Raw genomic sequence first — 21,194 nt, 5'->3', positions numbered from 1 at the left:
GGCAGCGCCCCGCTCTGGAACGTCCTCCTGGACGGCAGCGGCCCGCTCTGGAACGTCCTCCTGGACGGCAGCGGCCCGCTCTGGAACGTCCTCCTGGACGGCAGCGGCCCGCTCTGGAACGTCCTCCTGGACGGCAGTACGGGCCCGCTCTGGACACGTCCTCCTGGACGGCAGCGGCCTGCTCGGGTGACCCCCCCTCCGGGCTTTGAGGAACGGCTGACGCCTGTCTCCTCCTCCTCCGCCCTCTATGATGGCGAGCTGGTGGCTCCTTGACGGAAGACTCAGGCATTGAGTCAACCATCCTGTGCTGTGGTGCTGGGCTGGCGGCCATCTTGTGCTGTGGTGCTGGGCTGGCGGCCATCTTGTGCTGTGGGTGCTGGGCTGGCGGCCATCTTGTGCTGTGGCGCTGGGCTGGCGGCCATCTTGTGCTGTGGCGCAGGGCTGGCGACCATCTTGTGCTGTGGCGCTGGCTCAGCAGAGGTGACGTTAATACCCTTGGGAACGTCTAGGATCTTGGACAGCATAGCAAAATACAGAGAAACATCTCCGTCGCCCTCTCCTCCGCAAACACAGTCTCGGCAGACGAGTGCTTTCCTCCCCCTTCTCCGTTCCTGATGGAGAGACGGCGTCTCCGATCCATCCCTCACGAGTCCAGGGTCGACGGAGAGCCATGGTGGAGAGCGATGCCGGACCTCCTCTCGACCACTCACTCCTCTGCGACCTCCCCGGGTCCCGCGGAAAACAACAAAAAAAAAAAAAGCAGGCGGGTTCCCTCAAACCCCCTCTCTCTCTCCCGCTCGATGGCTGGGGGAGAATCCTCAAAAAACATATCGCTGGATCTAGGCGTGACGGAGTCCTTCTGTCACGAAACGCACACAGACAGGTAGATCCAAAAGCAGTATGTTTATTGGGGTGATCCAAAATCAGACAACATCCAGGCAAAGGTCAAATCCAGGTTATCAGTCCAAAACAAGAAACACAAACTCAGGCAAGGAAACTCGAAACAGAAGGTGACATTCAACAAGGACCTCCGTGACACAGACAGAAACAAACCAGGTATATATAGACAGGTGATTACAATACTAACGGGGAATTGGCTGAGTGCAATGATTAATGACCAGGGACAGCTGAGTGCAATGAGCAGTGATGAAACAGACAAGACTATGGGAAATGCAGTTCTGAAGTGGGGTGACGATAAGGGGAAGTGAGACCTCTAGTGGAATGTGAAACCATTCACAAACAATACACCCCCATACATTATTATTCATGACCCTTCCAAATAAGGTAATAACAGACCATTTCATTCTAGGGACAAATCCTAGGGTTGTTAATGGACATGTGAAACCATTTCTGGATAATTTTTGCCCTTACCTAAGCCACATACCTTCTATGTAGATATCAGAAAACAATTTAAAATATTGTATGGCACCTTTAATAAAGTTTATGGCGTCTTGGTTGTCTCAGATGGCATACCATAAAATATTTTTTTCTGACAAGATTTCTTGATGTTTTGAAAAAGCATAAATGCCAAAAAGCAGACATTTTACATGGTAATTTCTAGGCTTTTTCCGAATAAATTCCTTACACCACTCTAGAAACCCTCAAACTGTCTTTTTAGAAAGAATTGCTTGCGTTGTAAATTTGTAAAATATAAACAACTTTTTAGAAAATGACGGACCGTTTCGCTCGACAAGAAGTTTATTCTTCAGCTGGGATCATGTAGAGCTCTTTAAAGCTGCACTGAAACTGCAATTTGGACCTTCAATTTTAATTCTGGAGTGAACTAATCCTTTAAACTGTTTCAGTTTCCTTCTAAACAGTCTAACAACAGACATTAAACATCTGTTCTCACCAATGCTAGATGATGGGACTGTTTGGATTACATTGGGCGCCTTGACTTTCTTTGCAGGTGGTCATTATTAAACCACTATGGTTACAACTGGCTGATAATATAACTGAACTGAACGGACCCCCGGTGTTGCTGGATATCGAGGGCGGTATTGTCCTGGTCTGATTATCAGCAATCTGTGAATGAGAAAAAACATGAGTGCTTCAGTCATGTGACAGATCTACATAACACAAAGCAACAATAAAAATAACACACTGACTGATTGCTGTCTTTAATGTCACAAATCACTATAATGAAGTGTTGGGCTGTGCAGTTTTTTGTAATTGCATCATGCGTAAATGACAAAGTAATTTTATGGAATACATATTTTTGAATAGCTGGCACTATTGTTCAACATTTGCAGGCTGTGTAATAGCCTTTATGCATGTTTTTGGTGGATGTTTGCATGTTTTTTGGAAGACGACGATATAAAGCAGTACCTATTTCAGAAGGTATTGATGATAGTGAGAGCAGAGCATCAGAAAATGAGGTTATATTAGAAGTTGTTGATGATCAAAGAGTATAGAAGCAGCGAGGGTGAGGGCAGAGATGAAGAATATAAGTCAGGTTGCTGTGGAAGTCAACCTTTAATATTGTCATTATCTTTATCTCAAGTTCTCATCTAACATTTATCTGTATCCAAACATCACATTTGTGACTGTGGATGCACATAATGCAAAATAAAAAATATGATTCCTATCTTTTTCGATCTAAAACACCAGAATCTCAATATATGACACATACCTGTGTGATGTTTGTTTAGAGGATTGTAAGTATTCTAGTAACAAATAAACATTTGGACAGTAAATCTGGAGCTATGTGTTCTCAATAAGGTTTAATTATTCCTCCAGACAGTGAGGACAGGTAATGTTGCAAGCTAGAAGCTACAATAACGATCAAATCAATAAAAAACTAAAAAAACTAAAAATCATTACAATTAATGACAATTAATTCAGCACATTTCACACTCTAGTGTTCGGTGTGAACCTCAAAAGGTGAATTAAAACAGAAATGATTGGTATTTTGTGCTGAACACTCGCCTGCATTGACCAGGACCTCTGTGAACTGGGCTGTGGTCGATGGAGACCCATATTTGGGGTAAAGTGAAGATGACATATCTGTAAAAACACTGAAACCTATTGCAGATGGACTGGTATATTTTCCCTCACCCTTTATCTTAGTTCAATTCATTTGCTTTTATTTATTTTTTTATAGATCATTTGTGACCCTGGACCACAAAACCAGTCTAAAGTCGCTGGGGTGTATTTGTAGCAATAGCCAAAAATACATTGTATGGGTCAAAATTATAGATTTTTATTTTATGCCAAAAATCATATTAAGTAAAGATCATGTTCCATGAAGATATTTTGTAAATTTCCTACTGTAAATATATTAAAACTTAATTTTTGATTAGTAATATGCATTGCTAAGAACTTAATTTGGACAACTTTAAAGGCGATTTTCTCAATATTTATAAATTTTTTTTGCAACCTCAGATTCCAGATTTTCAAATATTTGCAAAATATCCAAATATCATAACAATAAAACAAGCACATATAAGGAAAGCTTATTTATTCAGCTTTCAGATGATGTGTAAATCTCAATTTTGAAAAATTGACCCTTATGACTGGTTTTGTGGTCCATGGTCCCATTTATGAAATGTTTTCCAGAAATATTTTAGTTGGGTGTTCATCTAAGCATTTTTAAATGTTAATACTTGTTTCAGAAGTTTCAGAGTAGGGTTATTCAAAAGCAATATTCCCATAATGTTTGCACAATTATAAAACCTTAAAATTTCCCTTAACGAATAAATAACCAAAAAAAAAAAAAAAAAAAAAAAAAAAAAATTTTACGCATGTTTATTTATGTCTTATGGTTCTTATGGTTCACTTCAAGAGTCTTTAAAATTTGCTCACTCTGAATGCTTGTAAGTAATGAGTAATTAATATGAAGGTGATGTAGACTGAACCGCTGGAGCCACAGCAGCTGAAGTCACTGGAATGCTCTCTGTGGGTTGAGGTGGATAAACTGGCTTTTATCCCTCTCAGACATAAAGATAAGTGAGATTTTAGCTGCATCACTTACAGTAACTTCCTCACATCAGAGTAGTTATCTAGTTTTGTCAGTTAGTGACAAAGAGATAAGTGACTTCAGAACTTAGTTATTAAGAGAATGCAGACGAACATGCACATGTGAATGTAATTGTCTTTACTGTGCATGTTGAAAATGTCATCAGGGTGTCCTGGAAATAAAGGTGGCCAGAGGGGCACAGAAAAAATTGGGAGGTAACTACAGTAAATTGAAGCTATAGATTAAACTGTATCTGATATTTCAAGATTTTCAAGATTTCCAATTGATTACTAACAAAATTCTTAAGTAAAATGTAATATGTCTGGGTGATTTTGTCAAATTGACATCAAATGACTTTTAGACTCGCATAAAAACTACATAAAGCATGCTATCAGAAAAACTTTTATAGCATGCACTGAAGAAAAAAAAATCTGTAAATATAAGGCACACCTACCTGTATTAATGTGAGGAAAATTATTTGTTTTACAACAAATATTTTGTTTTATTTCCATTTTTTTTTACATGTGTTTTACCTGTATTTTTCACAACATTGCATTGTATTTTAGAATGAATGGAAATGCACATAAAATTAATGGTGCCACTTCTTTTTCTGTTATTTTACAGATTTATTTCTTAAAATGATGTTAAAGAAAGATTTTATAACATTTTTATGAATGTCCCAACTGCCCCTGTTTTGGGGTCAATTGTAGCATTTGATCTTGTCTGTTCAAGAACAATTTGTACATATATTATCATATGTTCAGACATTACAGCTGACAGATGTAGCTTTAAAGCATTAAAATTTTGGCTTTTTCTAACACGCACAATCTCTGAGAAACAGAAGGAAATGCAAAAAGTGTTGCAACCGACCCCACTTTCCCCTTAAAGTCCAGATAATGCTGCCATTTCTGACACTCAAAGTTTTTATTTTGGTTTATCAGATTTTCTTTGTTTCAGAGCAAGCTACATGCGTTTGTGCACATGGATGACGGTTTTGCAGTGTGGACAGCGATGCTGTACGTCCTTGCAGGCTTTCACAAAGAATGGAATCAAACAACACGGCCAGATCCTGGAATGAAAAAATTAGTGTGTTTTCTTTTCTCATATCAGTTTGATACATTCAATATCTGATGAATACGATTCCTTACCCTAAAAAGCCAAGACTTGCACAGATGGCCCACACCATCAAGCCATTGACATATTTCGTCTCTGTTACAACCTCCTTCTGGCAGTAATGACATTTCATCCGCCCCGCAACAGTAGCCAGACGTGGTGGAATAACTACTGCATCTATAAGTACATAGAAAAAGAGTTAAAGGGGTCATATGATGCGATTTCAATTTTTCCTTTCTCTTTGGAGTGTTACAAGCTCTTGGTGCATAAAGAAGATCTGTAAAGTTGCAAAGACTAAAGTCTCAAATCCAAACAGATATTTTTTATAAAAGTTAAGAGTCAACAACACTCTCCTAAAATGGCTCGTTCTAACACGCCCCCACATGTCTATGTCACGATGTGTGAAGATTTGCATAACACCGCCCAAATGTTCACGCAAAGAAAGTTGTTGCCACCGGCGCCATATCGTGGAGTCACTGTGTGTTTCATTGTGAAAGCGAAACTACTTTGTTTGTTCTACCAAAAGAGGACACGACTAGAAATCAGTGGTTAAGTTGTATTTACAACACTGTTCCAGAACAGTTCAACCCAAATATTCAGATGTGTGCAGCGCATTTTATGACAAGGACAAGGACTGTTTCCTAAACCAGTAGCCTACAATGCTGGTGTCTCTTTCTATAAAGTGCGGCAATTCCAAATTTGCAAGGACTTTTGCAGGTAGGTTGTATGTGTAAAATATTGTAAAGGATTGGCCACTGATGATTCAAACATGAGTTTTGAGCAGTGTAGAGAACCCCTTTAATACTGATATTATTTTAATCTTAAACCTCTAACATGTCACACAGATGCATCTTGTGCTTGCTGAAACATGAACACAGAGTAATCTAAGGGTTTACTGCTCACCCTGGGCTGGCGCAGGAGCCGGGAACATCTGAATTACAGGCTGTGCCATTGGAGCTGAAAGAGAAACAAGCTGGTGATAAAAACCCACAGAACCAGACACTCATAGCACATCAACACTCACCAGCGGCAGAAGCTGCAGCCATGACTGAGGTAATTTTCTTTTAAGTGTGACTTAATTATCAACTGTGTTATCATGAGAACTGATTGTCTAAAAGCAGAGTCCCGATCAGCCAGTTTGCCAACATTTTATCTGCCAGGAGTTCAAGTTGTGAGTAACAGAAAATCAGCAGAATGAGTGGATTCCAAGAAATGAAAGAATCTGTGTCAAACATTTCAAATCAAACATTCTGGAAGTGAGCGCTTTAATAGTAGTTGCTGAGAATTTCTGACATTAAACACTGTAACATAAACTAATGGTCAGATGAATAAAAATAAAACGAATAAAAGGAAGGGTAACGCAGATAAATAAAACTACTTTTGACCCTGACTTTGAGAATTACCTGATATCACTCATATCATCTGTTAACAAGTTCAGCTTTCATAATATTGCTATTATCTTTATTTCAGGTTTTACAATAATAATTATTTGTATCCAAACATCACAGTGCACTCAAAAACAAAACAAACTAATACTGATGAAAATGAATAATAATGTGATTTTAAATCTCTAACATGTCACACAGATACATCTTGTGCTTGCTGAAACCTTCTAGTACTTGAACACAGAGTAATCTAAGGGTTTACTGCTCACCCTGGGCCGGTGCAGGAGCCGGGACCATATGAATTTGAAAGAGTTGAAAGAGAAACAAGCTGGTGATGAAAACCCACAGAACTAGAGACTCATAGCACATCAACACTCACCAGCGGCAGGCACAAATGCAGGCTGAGCTGCAGCCATAGGTAGCATCTGTGCAGCTTGGGGTTGGTAAACTGTGGCCATTGGAGCTGGAAAACAGACAACCATCATCTCATAATGGTGGCATGACATGAGGATTTCTTTTCTTTTCTTTTTTTAAGGTTACATTTATCTTATTTATCAAATTTATTTATACAAATATTTATAACTAAAGCATAAAAAGTGTTTCCAAGAAACACTGACACGCAGCCCATTGTTTTCTTTCTTTTTTTTACTTAAATTACAGTTTGTTTGTTTTTTTTTTTTTTTAAACAATTGCTAGTTTTTCTCAATACTTCAGTCACTTTTTCAAAACTCTTCTCACAGTCCCCTAACCAACTTTCATCTCGGCACAGCAGCTCATTTCACATTCAAAATGCATTTAAACTACCAAAACACTTTATACATTTCTCAAATGAACTCATTCTTCCAAAACACTGGCAAATATGGTAAATATTATGTGCTCAAATTTAGATGGCAAATATCACAGTCAGTCAGAAAAAGTCGCATCATTTCTAGAAATGCTGCGTGTTTACAGTAACATTGTGGAATGCGGAAACATTCCTTCTGAACTAAAGTATCATCTGCTCTGATCTATGCGAGATGTAGATGTTGAAGTTATGCTGGATGTCATGACTGTTAGTGGTGGGCTGTGTACGGTAGACCATGATCATTAATGAAAAAATGTTACCAGTGACTGATAATCTCTGAACTGAGAAACAGAGGGTCTACTGACCTGGCTGGGTTTGAAAGGCAACCTGTGGTCCCGGGTAGGATATGTTGGTTTGGACCACTTGTGATGCATATGGAGGGGGAAATGGTCCTTTTTCCATTATCAGCAGTCTTTAACTGAGAAAACATAGGTGCTTTAATAGTGTGACAGTTTCACATTTAACACTGGCAAGGCAATTTTCTTTTAAGTGTGACTTAATTATCAACTGTGTTATCAATTGTTATCATGAGAACAGATCGTCTGAAGGCAGAGTCCCGATCAGCAAGTTTGCCAACATTTTATCTGCCAGGAGTTTAAGTTGTGAGAAACAGATAAATCAGCAGAATGAGTGGATTCCAAGAAATTAAAGAATCTGTGTCAAACATTTTATATCAAACATTCTAAAAGTGAGCACTTTAATAGTAGCTGCTGACAATTACTGACATTAAGCACTGTAACATAAACAAATGGTCAGATGAATAAAAATAAAACGAATAAAAGGAAGGGTAACGCAGGTAAATAAGACCACTTTTGACCCTGACTTTGAGAATTACCCGATATGACCCATATCATCTGTTAACAAGTTCAGCTTTCATAATATTGTTATTATCTTTATCTTAGGTTTTACAATAATAATTATTTGTGTCCAGACACCACAGTGCACTTAAAAAGCTTAAACAAAAAGCTAGCTGTGGAACAAGCAATATACAATTATTTAAAATGAATTAAACAAATTGGATTTATTGACAATAATAATCATTTAGTAAACCTTATTACTGTGTATTTAAAACATTTTCTGTTTATTAGTACATTTGCAAAAATCTTACCTGTTTTATTTATGACTGACAAATATGCATCACATTAAGTTTTCAGTTATGTTAAAACTGTGAACATTTACATATATAAATTATATGCAATTCAAATACATAAATCTTAAATGAATGTGTTTGTCTGTGGAAACAGATAATCCAAAATCAGTCCTGAACTCAACGTAATATGACACATACCTGTTTGTTTCTGCAGTCGGCGGAAAGCTGTGAACTCTCTTACAGTATGCTCTCCCGTAAAGACACTGAGATATTATAAAGAGTGTCAGAATATGGCAAAGATAAGGGGTGGAGCTGAAAGTACAGTCATGAGGAATGATGCTAATGCATATTCAGAACTTTCACATATAAAATCAACTCTGTCAATGGTCAGGAACAACATGTTTACAAAACTCCCGAATTTCTAGTGCAAACACCTCCTTGAGTGTCCCATCTCCATTATAACTGTCAGCTTATCCTTTTTTGCTCAGTCTCAGACTGTCAGCCTTTATATTCTCTTAAAAGCTTGACATAAACACACTAAAAAGAGGATCGTGGGTGCATGCAATACAGATAACCTCAATTTACAAGCTGAACTAAAGTAAAAAAACTTTTAGGTAAAATTTATGATGCTTGTTTAGAAATTTGTGTGTATAGAGAATGGGAATGTGTCGTCTCAGCGCAATGCATTCTGGGAATTTATGACATGGGAGCTGGAGTAGAGACTGGGTAATAGTGAATGTAGACGTTTTATATGATTTCATTTACATTTACATTTAATCATTTTGCAGATGCTTTTATCAAAAGCGACTTAAAATTGGAGAATACATAAAGCGATTCTTCTTAAAGAGGCAAATAGACACAGGAAGTGCTCGTAATACCAAGTTTTAGGCATTGTTCAAATAAGTATAAGCTAGAAAGGGAAGGAATAAATAAAGTTATCGTAATTGAGGTATTATCATGAGGTATCTCTCTGGGTAGATGTGTGTACATGTGTATATTGCGGTATAATTTATCAACTGCATGACAGATAATTATATGTAACAATAATTGTCTTGTCATGCTATATACATTAAAACAATACTTTAATTTCCTTTCTCATAAATTATTTAATTCATAATTAATTCTTCTAAATGAAGACCTGATCCTCCTGTGGATAATCAACCCAAATCATTTATTAAATAGAATGGGTTTTTCGTCTGTTAGCTAAAAGAACAGCTTAATGTAGCAAAACAATCATTTCAGGGACATGGTGAGTTACAGGCTAAGGTTTTTTTTTTTTTTCCTCTGTGCATTATAATGAAAGCTTTGTAAAACTGCACAGCGTTTTTAACTTTTTCTGCATCAAACGTTTCAAATCAAACATTCTGAAAGTGAGCACTTTAATAGTAGCTGCTGACAATTACTGACATTAAACACTGTAACATAAACAAATGGTCAGATGAATAAAAAAAAATGAATAAACGAAGGGTAACGCAGGTTAAGACCACTTTTGACCCTGACTTTGAGAATTACCTGATATCACTCAATCATCTGCACTGTAAAAGTGATAACTCTAATGAGGATTACTAGGGTTGCACGACTACTGTTTCTTGCTAGTCAATTTTCTTATTTAAAAAAAGGCGACTTGAGTTACTCGACTACTCGTGGGTTCATGCTACTGTAAACTGAAAAGACATGAAATAATTGTTATCAATAAACCTTATTAATTCATAGCCTAATGCAACAATTACATATGTAAATTGTCAAAACTTTATAATTATGACATTATATATTAAAATTTTCATGTAACAGCCAGTATTTGTATCTGTATTTGTATCTGTAACTATCAGAACATTTTTCGTATCTGCATGAAACCGGGTGGAACATCGTACAGTTACTTGATAAGGACCGGTTATGACTATCTTTTTTCATAGTTATCACTGAACAATTATGTCGTGTTAAACTAAAAATAATTATTAATTTTTCTAAAATATATTTATCATGCAAGCAGAAAGATGTCATGACAAACGTTTAGTGATCATTTGACTCGACCTGAATTAATTCAGTGTGCACATTTTCATTACGCAGAACTCTTTAAGCGAGTATTTTTTGAACTTCACAAACAAATGTGGATGTGCCGCGCAAACCAGCAAAAGATAAAGATGCAAACAAGTAGGCCAAGTAGAAAATGTATCTGTATCTAAGTTGATTATTAGCCTACTCTTGAGAGAGAACTGGTTTGGTTTTTGAGAGACTGAGACGCGCAATGCGGCTGTTTGATTGGTGAGCGCGCTGTGCTTATTCCATTCATTCGTTTCATATCGTAGCCTAAGGTTTAAATCATTGCCTTTTTAATATATACAAATAATAGAACGTGTATGATGTATATTGATAGGTGAATTACTCTTGCCAAGCTCGATTTCTGAAAGATGCACAGAGAGGCAACAGCATGCGGTTGTTTGATTTGCGCTGTTTTCATTCATAAAAGTTTAACATTCATTCACTTCACTCTATTGCGTGACTTTAGAGTTCTGTGTATAAATATTGCGCTGATCCCCTGGCTCAACTGTTTATCTAGCAAACACACAGACTGTGCCAGCTTCTCAACGATTATTCAGGCAGAATTATTCCTGGTCCGTTATTCGTTTTTGTAGCCATATCCGGTGCCATTCCGAATAAGGTATTCAGCTTCAGACACCACCCTAATTATTACATTAATTATTTTAATTTTCAATGCAACATAGATAAAGTCATTAAAAGTTACAGCTACACGCAATATTGTAATCCTAAAATTCACGTCGTACGTGCAAACTCTGTGCATGCATAATGGTTAATGCATGCTCGAGTAGTCGATTGTTTCTGACAGCACCGGACTAGTGGTTGAAGTAGTCGATCACTCGCCTACTCGCCTAGTCTATGCAAGCCCTAATATTATACTCAATAAAATTGTTTGGCAACAGATTACAAAGCAATATTATTAAATGACATTTAACACATTAGAATTAATTAGAATTAATCAAATGAGATGCTTACAAGCAGTTATTCAAAATGAGTAAAATAACATGAAAAAACTAAGTAAAATGTATACAAAATATTGGTTTTGTTGGACAAAAAACGAGAAGCACTGGCTGCACGCCTGCATATAGAGGCGGGGCTGCACATGTTAACCTGCCCCATACCTACTCTGATTGGTTCGATCGTCTTTCATAGAAATAGTTGATAGGAAATGTGTGAGTAGTTGGTGTACACTGTTAAAAATAATACACTATATTTACTTAATAAAATTGTGGCAAAACAGATTACAAGCAATATTATTAATTAAATTTAACACATAAGAATTCATTAGAATTAATCAAATGAGATGCTTAGAAATGAGTCAAATAGCACAAATAAATAATAATAATAATAAAAAAAATATTTCTTTGATAAAGAAAAACAAAACACTATGCTAATGAATACTATGTACCAGGCCAGTAGTTGGCGATTAAGAAACACAGCGCAAAAATTTAATTTACAAATTCATGTTTTTGTTGCTTACATGGAGATGATACAGGCATTGTGTTCAAAAGCTTATGTTAACAAACAGAATCACTGAAGGAGAATAATCTACATTGTGGTTACTATTACGGTGGTCAGTGTTTGCTTTAGTTGGGCTCTTGACCCTTAAACTTTTGAACAATTTTTTTGGTTGCTGTAATTGTGATACAGCAGTTAGACAAGCCAATAAAGAATAAGATCAGGTGGTGTTGTTTGTTTGGACATCATTTGATCTGGATTTCTGAGTTGGTTGTGTCTTATCAACAACAGGCGGCCTTTGGCTGTGCAGTGTAAGGTCTGGTATTTTCAGCATAATCAGAGAGATTCTTAGAAGCATTTCTGATCAAAACATTAAAAAAAAAAAAAAAAAAAAAAAAGAACAAATTTCATTTAGGCAAACAGACATCAAGAATCAGGCTGAGAACCTCAACTATGGTGACCATAAAAAAGCATGTTGCACTGCATTCTGGGTGCAATTTTTAGTAGCTTGTTTTGTGTTGCTTACAGTTCATCTGTTAATCTGAATATGCTGTTTGTCACCATTCTTGAGATTCATACGCTGTTTTTATATCAAAAATTTTGTCTCCTATTGTTTAAAAACACAGGCTCCTCTATATAAAACTAAAATAAAACACAGAAAACACTCTATATACAAAACACACACCAAAAAACAATAATAATGTAAAATCATAACCAACACCACCTGAACATCTTTACTCTTAGCATGTCTAACTGTTATAATTCAGTTACAACAGCCATACAAAATGTAATCTTAAAAAGTCAAGGGTCAAGAGCCCAACTAAAGCAAACACTGACCACTATAATGGTAACCCTATAAATTTACCATTTTCTCCTTCAGTGTTTCTGTTTGTGAACTTTAGGTGTCTTTAATAACTGTTTTGGGGGACTGAAGACACAAACTTCTGAACATGATGCCTGTATCATGATCTATTTAAGCAACAAAATGTGAATTTGTAAAAAAGTTGATGTCATGTGCATGCATATAATGTTTTCACAGGGTGTTTCATGATCACCAACTACTGGCCTGGCATGTATAACATAGTATTCTTTAGCATATTGTTTTTGTTTGTTTGTGTTTTTTTTTCAATGAAATCAATATTTTTGTGTAAATTTTACTTAATTTTTTCATGTTCTTCTACTCATTTTGAATGGTTGCTTGTAAGCATCTAATTTGATTATTTCTAATTAATTCTAATGTGTTAAATTTAATTAATAATATTGGATATAAAATGTTAAACAATTTTATTGAGTAAATAAAGTGAATAATTTTTACAGTGTGTTAATAAGTTCAGCTTTCATAATATGGCTATTATTTTTATCTCAGGTTTAACAATAACAATAATTTGTGTCCAGACATCACAGTGCACTTAAAAAGCTTAAACAAAAAGCTAGCTGTGAAACAAGCAATATACAATTATTTAAAATGAATGAAACAAATTGGATTTATTGATGATAGTCATATAAACCTTATAAAACATTTTCTGTTTATTAATAACTACTGTCATGAGTCCGGACCCGGTGTTCCTCCTTCTCACCACCAGAGAGCGCCACTTCCATTCTCCCGGACTCATTACCTTCACTCTGCTCACCTGGTTCACTCGGCACACCTGTTTACCCACTCACACACACACACACCTGGGGGGTATTCCAGAAAGCAGGTTATGTGACATACCCGGGTATGTTTAAGAGTAAGTAAGCGGATAACCTCAACTTCGGTTCCAAAAACGGAGGTAACTTTCAGGGTATGTTAGTTAGTCATAGCAACTCACTTTCTGAACTTAACCTGCTCCGGAGCAGGTTATGTTCCAGGGGTTAGTTCACTTCAGCGAGCCTTCAGTGGGCGTGACAGATAGCACACAACATTATATAATATAACAATATGTAATATAGCCTGTTTTATATATATATATGATATGTTATATATATTTATATATGATTATGTTAATGAGGAAGCGCTAATATAAGTAATAAATAAGGTAATATATATTCTAATATGATTATTTCTTTAATTGGGCAATATATAAGAGTTAATCTGTATAAATTATAAAACACTATGACAAGGTAATGTTTAACTTATATTTATTTATTTTATTTATTACATGTTATATTATCTCACACATGGAGCGGCATTTTCTATAATGTCTCAATTCTAAATCAAACATACATATCGATAGATGACTTAATATATAATTAGCATAAAACAAACAATATAATTCACATTCTCAGGATTAAAGATTAAATGGAAAAAAAAATAAAAATGATTGCACAGCCATCAGTTAGGTGGCGATATGCACTAAGCATGTAAACAAACTAATAACAAAAGAAGAAGAAAGAAACAGCTTGGCACGCTTTTTCTTAGCATCCGTTCTATAGTGACTCGTCGATTCGTCGCTCTGTTGAGAATGTCTTGAGTCTTAACCGGGAACATACTCTGAGTTGAATGAAACCTTACTCCCGGATGCGTTTTTGGAACCACATACCTCGAGTAAGCAAGGTGTGGGGTTAATCAACCGAGAGTTCAGGGTTTAGTTCACGGTAAGTTAACCCTGCTTTCTGGAATACACCCCTGGTGCCCATTGTCACGGACTATATATTTTCCTCTCACCCACCACTCTGCCTGGCTGTATTGGCAATTGTTTATTGTGTATGGGTATTCGTGTTTTGCATGTCGGCTGCTTCTGGGGTGTATTCCAGAAAGCAGGGTTAACTTACCGTGAACTAAACCCTGAACTCTCGGTTGATTAACCCCACACCTTGCTTACTCGAGGTATGTGGTTCCAAAAACAAGTTCGGGAGTAAGTTCATTCAACTCAGAGTATGTTCCTGGTTAGGACTTAAGACATTCTCAACAGAGCGACGATTCGACAAGTCACTATGCAAACGGACGCTAAAAAAAAGCATGTCAAGCTGTTTCTTTCTTCTTCTTTTGTTCATTAGTTGTTTACATGCTTAGTGCATATCGCCACCTAATTGATGGCTGTGCAATCATTTTAATTTTTTCCATTTAATCTTTAATCCTTGAGAATGTGAATTATATTTTGTGTTTTATGCTAATTATATTTTAAGTCATATCAGATATGTATTTTTATTTAGAATTTAGACATTATTAGAAAATGCCGCTCTATGTGTGAGATAATATAACATGTAATAAATAAAATAAATACATATATATAAGTTAAACATTACCTTGTCATAGTGTTTTATAATTTATACAGATAACTCTTATATATGCCAATAAAAGAAATAATCATATTAGAATAATATATTACCTTATTTATTACTTATATTAGCGCTTCCTCATTAACACATCAAATATATATATATATATATAAAGTGAAGTGAACTAACCCTGGAACATAACCTGCTCAGGAGCAGGTTAAGTTCAGAGAGTGAGTTGCTATGACTACTAACATACCCTGAAAGTTACCTCCGTTTTTGGAACTGTACCCTAGGGGGTTATCCGCTTACTTACTCTTAAACATACCCGGGTATCTCACATAACCTGCTTTCTGGAATACCCCCCTGCTCTCGTTCGTGTGATTTGTTTCTGTTTTGTTTTTGCCGTGTTGGCCTTTTTGTTCTTATTAAAGTAATAATTTCCCTGCATTTGGACCCAGACCCTGTTTCTTCCTAGGCGCTCTTTACCGCGCCGTGACAACTACATTTGCAAAAAACTTGTTTTATTTATGACTGACAAATTTGCATCACATTAAGTTTTCAGTTATGTTAAAACTGTGAACAGTTACATATATAAATTATATGCAATTCAAATACATAAATCTTAAATGTATGTGTTTGACTGTGGAAACAGATAATCCAAAATCAATCCAAAACCCCTAAACTCAGTGTAATATGACACATACCTGTTTGTTTCTGCAGTCGGCGGAAAGCTGTGAACTCTCTTACAGTATGCTCTTGCCCGTAAAGACACTGAGATATTATAAAAAGTCTGTCAGAATATGGCAAAGATAAGGGGTGGAGCTGAATGTACAGTCATGAGGCATGACGCTAATGCAGATTCAGTAGTTCCACATAGTAGAATCAACTCTGTCAATGGTCAGGAACAACATGTTTACAAAACTCCCGAATTTCTAGTGCAAACACCTCCTTGAGTGTCCCATCTCCATTCAAACCATGATTATAACTGTCAGCTTATCCTTTTTTGCTCAGACTGTCAGCCGTTATTCTTTTAAATGCGTGGCATAAACACACTAAAAAGAGGATCGCGGGTGTACGCAATACAGATAACCTCAATTTACATGCTGAAGTAAAAACTTTTAGGTAAATTTATGATGCTGTTTTTTTTTTTTTGTGTGTATTCTTGTGCCTCAATTTATATCACACACAATTTCCTCAGCCATGCTCTGGGCCTTGATAACAACAAATCACAATGCTTTATTTAACAAGTGATGTGGGATTTTTTTTATTAAATATTTTTCGTAAGCATAAACCAAGTTCATAATGAGGTTATTACATATTTTTTTATGTAAGCATAGATGCGTTTTTATATAGGACCAGTTAGTAGTTTTACGCTTGCGTCTAGTTTGACGAACAAGTTCATCTGCAAACCAAACAGATGAAACTCCTGCAAGAGAAAGGTTAAATTCCACATTCTTATTTTTATGTGAGACTCAAGGATGAGTGAAGAGGATTGTTTGCCTAGAAATACTATTGCATAGAACATGTTCAATAATATCACCTAAAGCTGATAAATCATATGATATGTCTGAGATCACGAGATGTTTTTACAGTTGATTTTTATCTAGGTACAGTTATGTGAGTCCAATAGTTACGCTGCGCTAAACTTTGACGAACCTTTTACAAATGTCTCCGATCTGCAAACAATTAACAGATGAGGAAGAGTGTAGTGATTGTTACAAGAGGATGAATGATGGTCCTGATGATAACAAGCGCATACAAGGAGAACTAGGTTTGTAGTTTTAGTTTCCACATTCTTATTTTTATGAATTTTAACTTACTTCAAATGGATGTTAGAAAATGAACAAAAATAGGATTTGTGTTTATGTACATATTATTATATAATTATAGAAGAACATTACAAATTCACTTTTTGTTGCAACATAAATATCAGTTAACTTAAGGCCCCCATTTAAAGCTAATTGCAGTGATTTTTTACCATTGGTCAGTGAATTTGCTTTATTTGGGCTCTTGACCCTTAAAAAGTTTAAACAGATGACAGTGTAAATTGAGATCGAGTGGTGTTATTTGTTTCATCATATTTGTTTGAGATCATTTCAGTAGCTGTGTTGTACCAATATAAGCTTTTTAGGGCATAATCAGTTTAGTTCAAAACCTTTTTAAAAAAGTAAGCAGACTTGTATCAGTGACAGGTGCCATCAAAAAAGCATGTTCGCTATCCTGGGTTCCACCAATCAAAACATGTATGGTTCCTGACTTTGCACATGAATAAATTATGAGCAACACATTCTTAGTAGCTTGTTTTGTGATGGGCACAGTTCAGATTTTTGGTCAGTTGTGTTCTACGCTGCTGATGTCTTCCACTAGAGAATTCTTAAACTCTGGACCAGGTCTTTTTATTGGAATAACGCTGAATATTGTCTCAGAGATCAGGCTTAAATGTGCAAACGAGTATGTAAAAGCTAAATGTCTTTTACAGTTTGTCCTATCACTGTAAAATCCTGAACTATATTAATGGTAACCAACACCCTGCTCGTGAGTTCATAGGTAATGGTCCCAACCTTTGAACACTCTAAAATGTAGCACAAAAAAATGTGAATTTGTAAAGTTAATGAGATAATTAAGTGATTAATGATCGCCAAGTGCTGATTGAGCATTAGTGTTTTTTTTTGATGAACAATATTTGATGATAAAAATGCAATTAATTAAAAATGTGTTAATCACTGAAGAAAAGAGAAACACAAGAATCACTACTGACTTCAGCCACAGCCTTAGATGAAATCAACTGAAATAAAAGAGAATCACAATCATAAATCAAAATATAAATAAAAAAAAAAAACTATAAGCAACAGTTGTCCTCTTGACCTTTGTCTAAAAAAAAAAAATTATACTTTAACTTCTATAAAAAATAATAAAAAAATAATTCTCATTCATATTCAAACTCATATTTTAAAGAAGTCGTCTTCCTTTGACCATTTTTCTGTGGTTGCTGTAAATGTGTTTATAAAACTCATTCTCATTCATATTCAAACTCATATTTTAAAGAAATAAAACTCATTCTCATTCATATTCAAACTCATATTTTAAAGAAACATTACAAAGAACTTTAAAAACACTTTGCACACCAGTTTAAAACAACTGCACACGCAGACATAAAAAATCAGCATATGAATCTCAACAATGGTGATGATCATCAGACAGACTCATTATCTCAATTCACTCAGTGTTCACCAATAATAACACTAACATCTCTCACAGCATGCATTGCGACATTAATACATTATCTAGCTGCATTGTCTTAGTGTTTTCTTTTATTCTTACTAATTGCTTTTATTTTTGTTATTTTTGTTGTGACTTTTTACTGCCCTGTTTTGTGATGTTCAAAAACCATATAAACATTATCAGAATATTTTGTCACCATTGCTGAGATTCACATGCTGATTCTTCATGTCTATGAGTGCCAGAATTGGGATCTCTTTACATCCCCTAACTCTAAAAGTGGTTTGTACAATTTTCTCACAATCTTATCATAAAACTACTATAATATGAAACTCATAAAAGAACAACAGCTTTTGATAAAATACAACCAGAGATTCAGGCATGTGGAATGATTCTGCCATAAGCTCCTTGTCATCACATGTGTGTTTTATAAACACTATTGTAACAGCCAAAGAGAAACTTTTTTAACTTAAAAATAAAGTCAAGGGTCAAGAGGCAACTAAAGTAAACACTATTCACCAAAATGGTAAATTGAAAAAATAAATAAAAATAAAAACAATTAACAATAAAAAAAAAACTTCTTTATAAAATACACAAAAAAAAAAAAAAACCAAACAGGTCAACTAATATGTGAAGCTGGTGATGCTGCTTGATCTTTTGCTGAGATCTTGAGTTATTTAATGTATTTTATTTCAGTTGATTTCATCTAAGGCTGTGGCTGAAGTCAGTTGTAGTTCATGTGTTTCTCTTTTCTTCAGTGATTCTGCTTGTTATCATCAGCTGTTCATCACTAATGCTCAATCAGCACTCAGTTAATAGCTTTATTATCTCATTAACTTTAACACTGCTTCAGTGTTATTTTAACACTCTTTTAGAGTGGGACCATATATGCTCCGAGCAGTGTTAATTTAACACTGAATTTCACTGTGTATGTTTTGTAGTAACCAAGAGAAGTGTCATCGCAGAAGAAATGGCCTCATTCCTCAGACATGTGTGAACACCGAGCAGTGGACATCCTTTTTTTTTATACTTCTCTGACTGGGATAGCAAGGAGCAGTTCGAGTCGATGAGAAAATAAGTTCAAGTACATGTCTGCACTGACCATGATTATACTATATCATATAAAGTTTTTTGCAACAATTGGAGAGAATCTTAAATGAAGAGACAAACTGACCAACAGGAAGATATGGGTCTATTGAAGGTGTATTTTTTAAGCATTTTATTGTGGCATTTGCTGATATTTTTCTGCACCGTGATGGCTAGTGAAAAGTGTTTCTACTAATTTACTTAAAAATATAGTTAACCCAGAATTCTGTCATTTTTTATTATAACATCAATCCCCCCCCTCTTTTTTTTTTTTTTTAAACCCCTGACATTTTGTTTTTCCGCAGAACTCAAAATAAGATACTTTGAAGAATGCTGGTAATCAAAACCAACAGGTTTTTCACTTGTAGACGACATAAAGGAAGTAAATGATTTGCATTTTTGGGTAAGCTAAGTCTTTAATTAGGATGATACACACTTTAAATTTCAATCATACTAGACATAGCGACTTAATGTGCTAGAATTAAATGGGTAAATAACAATAAATAAATAGTCTTTCAAACAACATGTGCTTTAATACAATATAATTCCATTCAGTTAGACCTTTAGTAATAGATACTTGTGCAGTATTTGCTCTTTACAGTTGCAGAAATGAAAGCTCCCAATAAAATAACTCCCTTGAATAAGATGCGGAAAGACATGCTGCACAATGAGCAACAACCAAGAACAGTATTCACTGATAAAATTATTCATAGTAACAGTTAGGAAATAATTATTTAAATTATTTTACCAAGTACAATATGTTTCATTCCATGCATTGCGCTGTGACGACACATTCCTATTATTTTACATCGATCAGCTTACATTCATCATAAAACATGTTTCACCCTAGGGCCATGTTGAAGAGAGAGATTCCTAAAATTCCTCCCTGTATCAAGCCACACAGGGAAGGCACTGTGTTAAGCCGTACTCACAGTTTTACATGAAATGGAAATAAACATCAGTAACTGCCACGGACAATGCTATGATAATGCTGCAAACATGTCAGGAGTGTACAATGGCCTTTAAGCTCACATCAAAGACATTAATCCACTAGCAGAGTGTTCAAGAGTCACTGATGAACATTGCAGAAAACAGCACACAGAACCTGACAAGACAAAATGATGCAAGGTCACCGCATTAAAAAAATGAACAAACTAGAGACCGCTTTTCTTTGCACTTTGTTGGATCATGTTGTCCAACGTTTTAGGGGACAAGTGTTGCACTACAAGCTGTGGATCTTGATCTGTGCAGTGCTGTTGATTTGGTGAGATCACTGCAGGAATATATTGTAGGTTTGAGAGATTAATTTGATGTGTTTGAGGTCCAAGCAAAAGCAAAAGCAATGTCTCCCACAATTTTAGCAATGTACAGTACAAAACACACAAAGATAAAGGAAACACGAGACTCATGTGGGTGAGTCTGCAACACCTGAGGCTCACTTGTCAGGTTGAGAAAAGTTCTCATTGGGTGTGTCAAGTTTCCTTATTTCTTAAATTTTCTCAACTATTTTTTTTTTTTTACAGTGTACAGTAAAGCTGTAGATACCAGTGAATGATCTTTAAAATGACATTATAATGAGGTAAGAAATGCCTTATTTACTTTTACATTATATATTACACTCTAAAATTGTTGAGATGTACTCATACATGTATGTGAGTCAGCCTGTATATCATCTGCAGATGTATGCAATCTGTAAAATATTAGCACTTGCATGCCTTTTTTTTTTTTTTTTAAGATTCATACACTTATGTTAACAGTTTACTGAAATTCTTTATGACCGCAACCTTATAAGGGTTTTGTATG

General features: G+C 35.5%; 2 protein-coding genes across 2 annotated transcripts in view; both read right to left on the bottom strand.

The window, feature by feature from the left end:
* Positions 1 to 8,635, bottom strand: part of LOC122135992 (lipopolysaccharide-induced tumor necrosis factor-alpha factor homolog) — a 613,569-nt gene extending 604,934 nt beyond the window's left edge. Inside the window, exon 1 of the mRNA XM_042717382.1 lies at positions 8,589 to 8,635. The gene's annotated coding sequence lies outside the window, so the exon portion shown is untranslated. The remainder of the gene's footprint in view (positions 1 to 8,588) is intronic.
* On the bottom strand, positions 4,436 to 6,317 carry LOC109083621 (cell death-inducing p53-target protein 1 homolog). Its single transcript, XM_042717386.1, has 4 exons — positions 6,096 to 6,317; positions 5,975 to 6,028; positions 5,107 to 5,248; positions 4,436 to 5,027 (listed from the first exon to the last, which is right to left on the bottom strand). Exons 1-4 carry the CDS (start codon positions 6,115 to 6,117, stop codon positions 4,922 to 4,924), a joined length of 324 nt encoding a protein of 107 aa, XP_042573320.1. The 5' UTR covers positions 6,118 to 6,317; the 3' UTR covers positions 4,436 to 4,921.
* Positions 8,636 to 21,194: the final 12,559 nt, after the last annotated feature.

The sequence above is a fragment of the Cyprinus carpio genome, chromosome B1, assembly GCF_018340385.1.
Source record: "Cyprinus carpio isolate SPL01 chromosome B1, ASM1834038v1, whole genome shotgun sequence".
NCBI lineage: Eukaryota > Metazoa > Chordata > Actinopteri > Cypriniformes > Cyprinidae > Cyprinus > Cyprinus carpio.
This window is presented reverse-complemented; position numbering and strand designations above follow the sequence as displayed.

What these genes read in the sequence shown, in the direction of transcription:
- LOC109083621 (XM_042717386.1), bottom strand. Translation starts at nt 6,117, where the DNA reads ATGGCTGCAGCTTCTGCCGCTG. An exon ending in GGCTGCAGCTTCTGCCGCTG is followed by an intron (nt 6,029 to 6,095) that starts GTGAGTGTTGAT and finishes TTTCTCTTTCAG; the next exon opens with CTCCAATGGCACAGCCTGTA. An exon ending in GCAAGTCTTGGCTTTTTAGG is followed by an intron (nt 5,028 to 5,106) that starts GTAAGGAATCGT and finishes TTTTCATTCCAG; the next exon opens with GATCTGGCCGTGTTGTTTGA.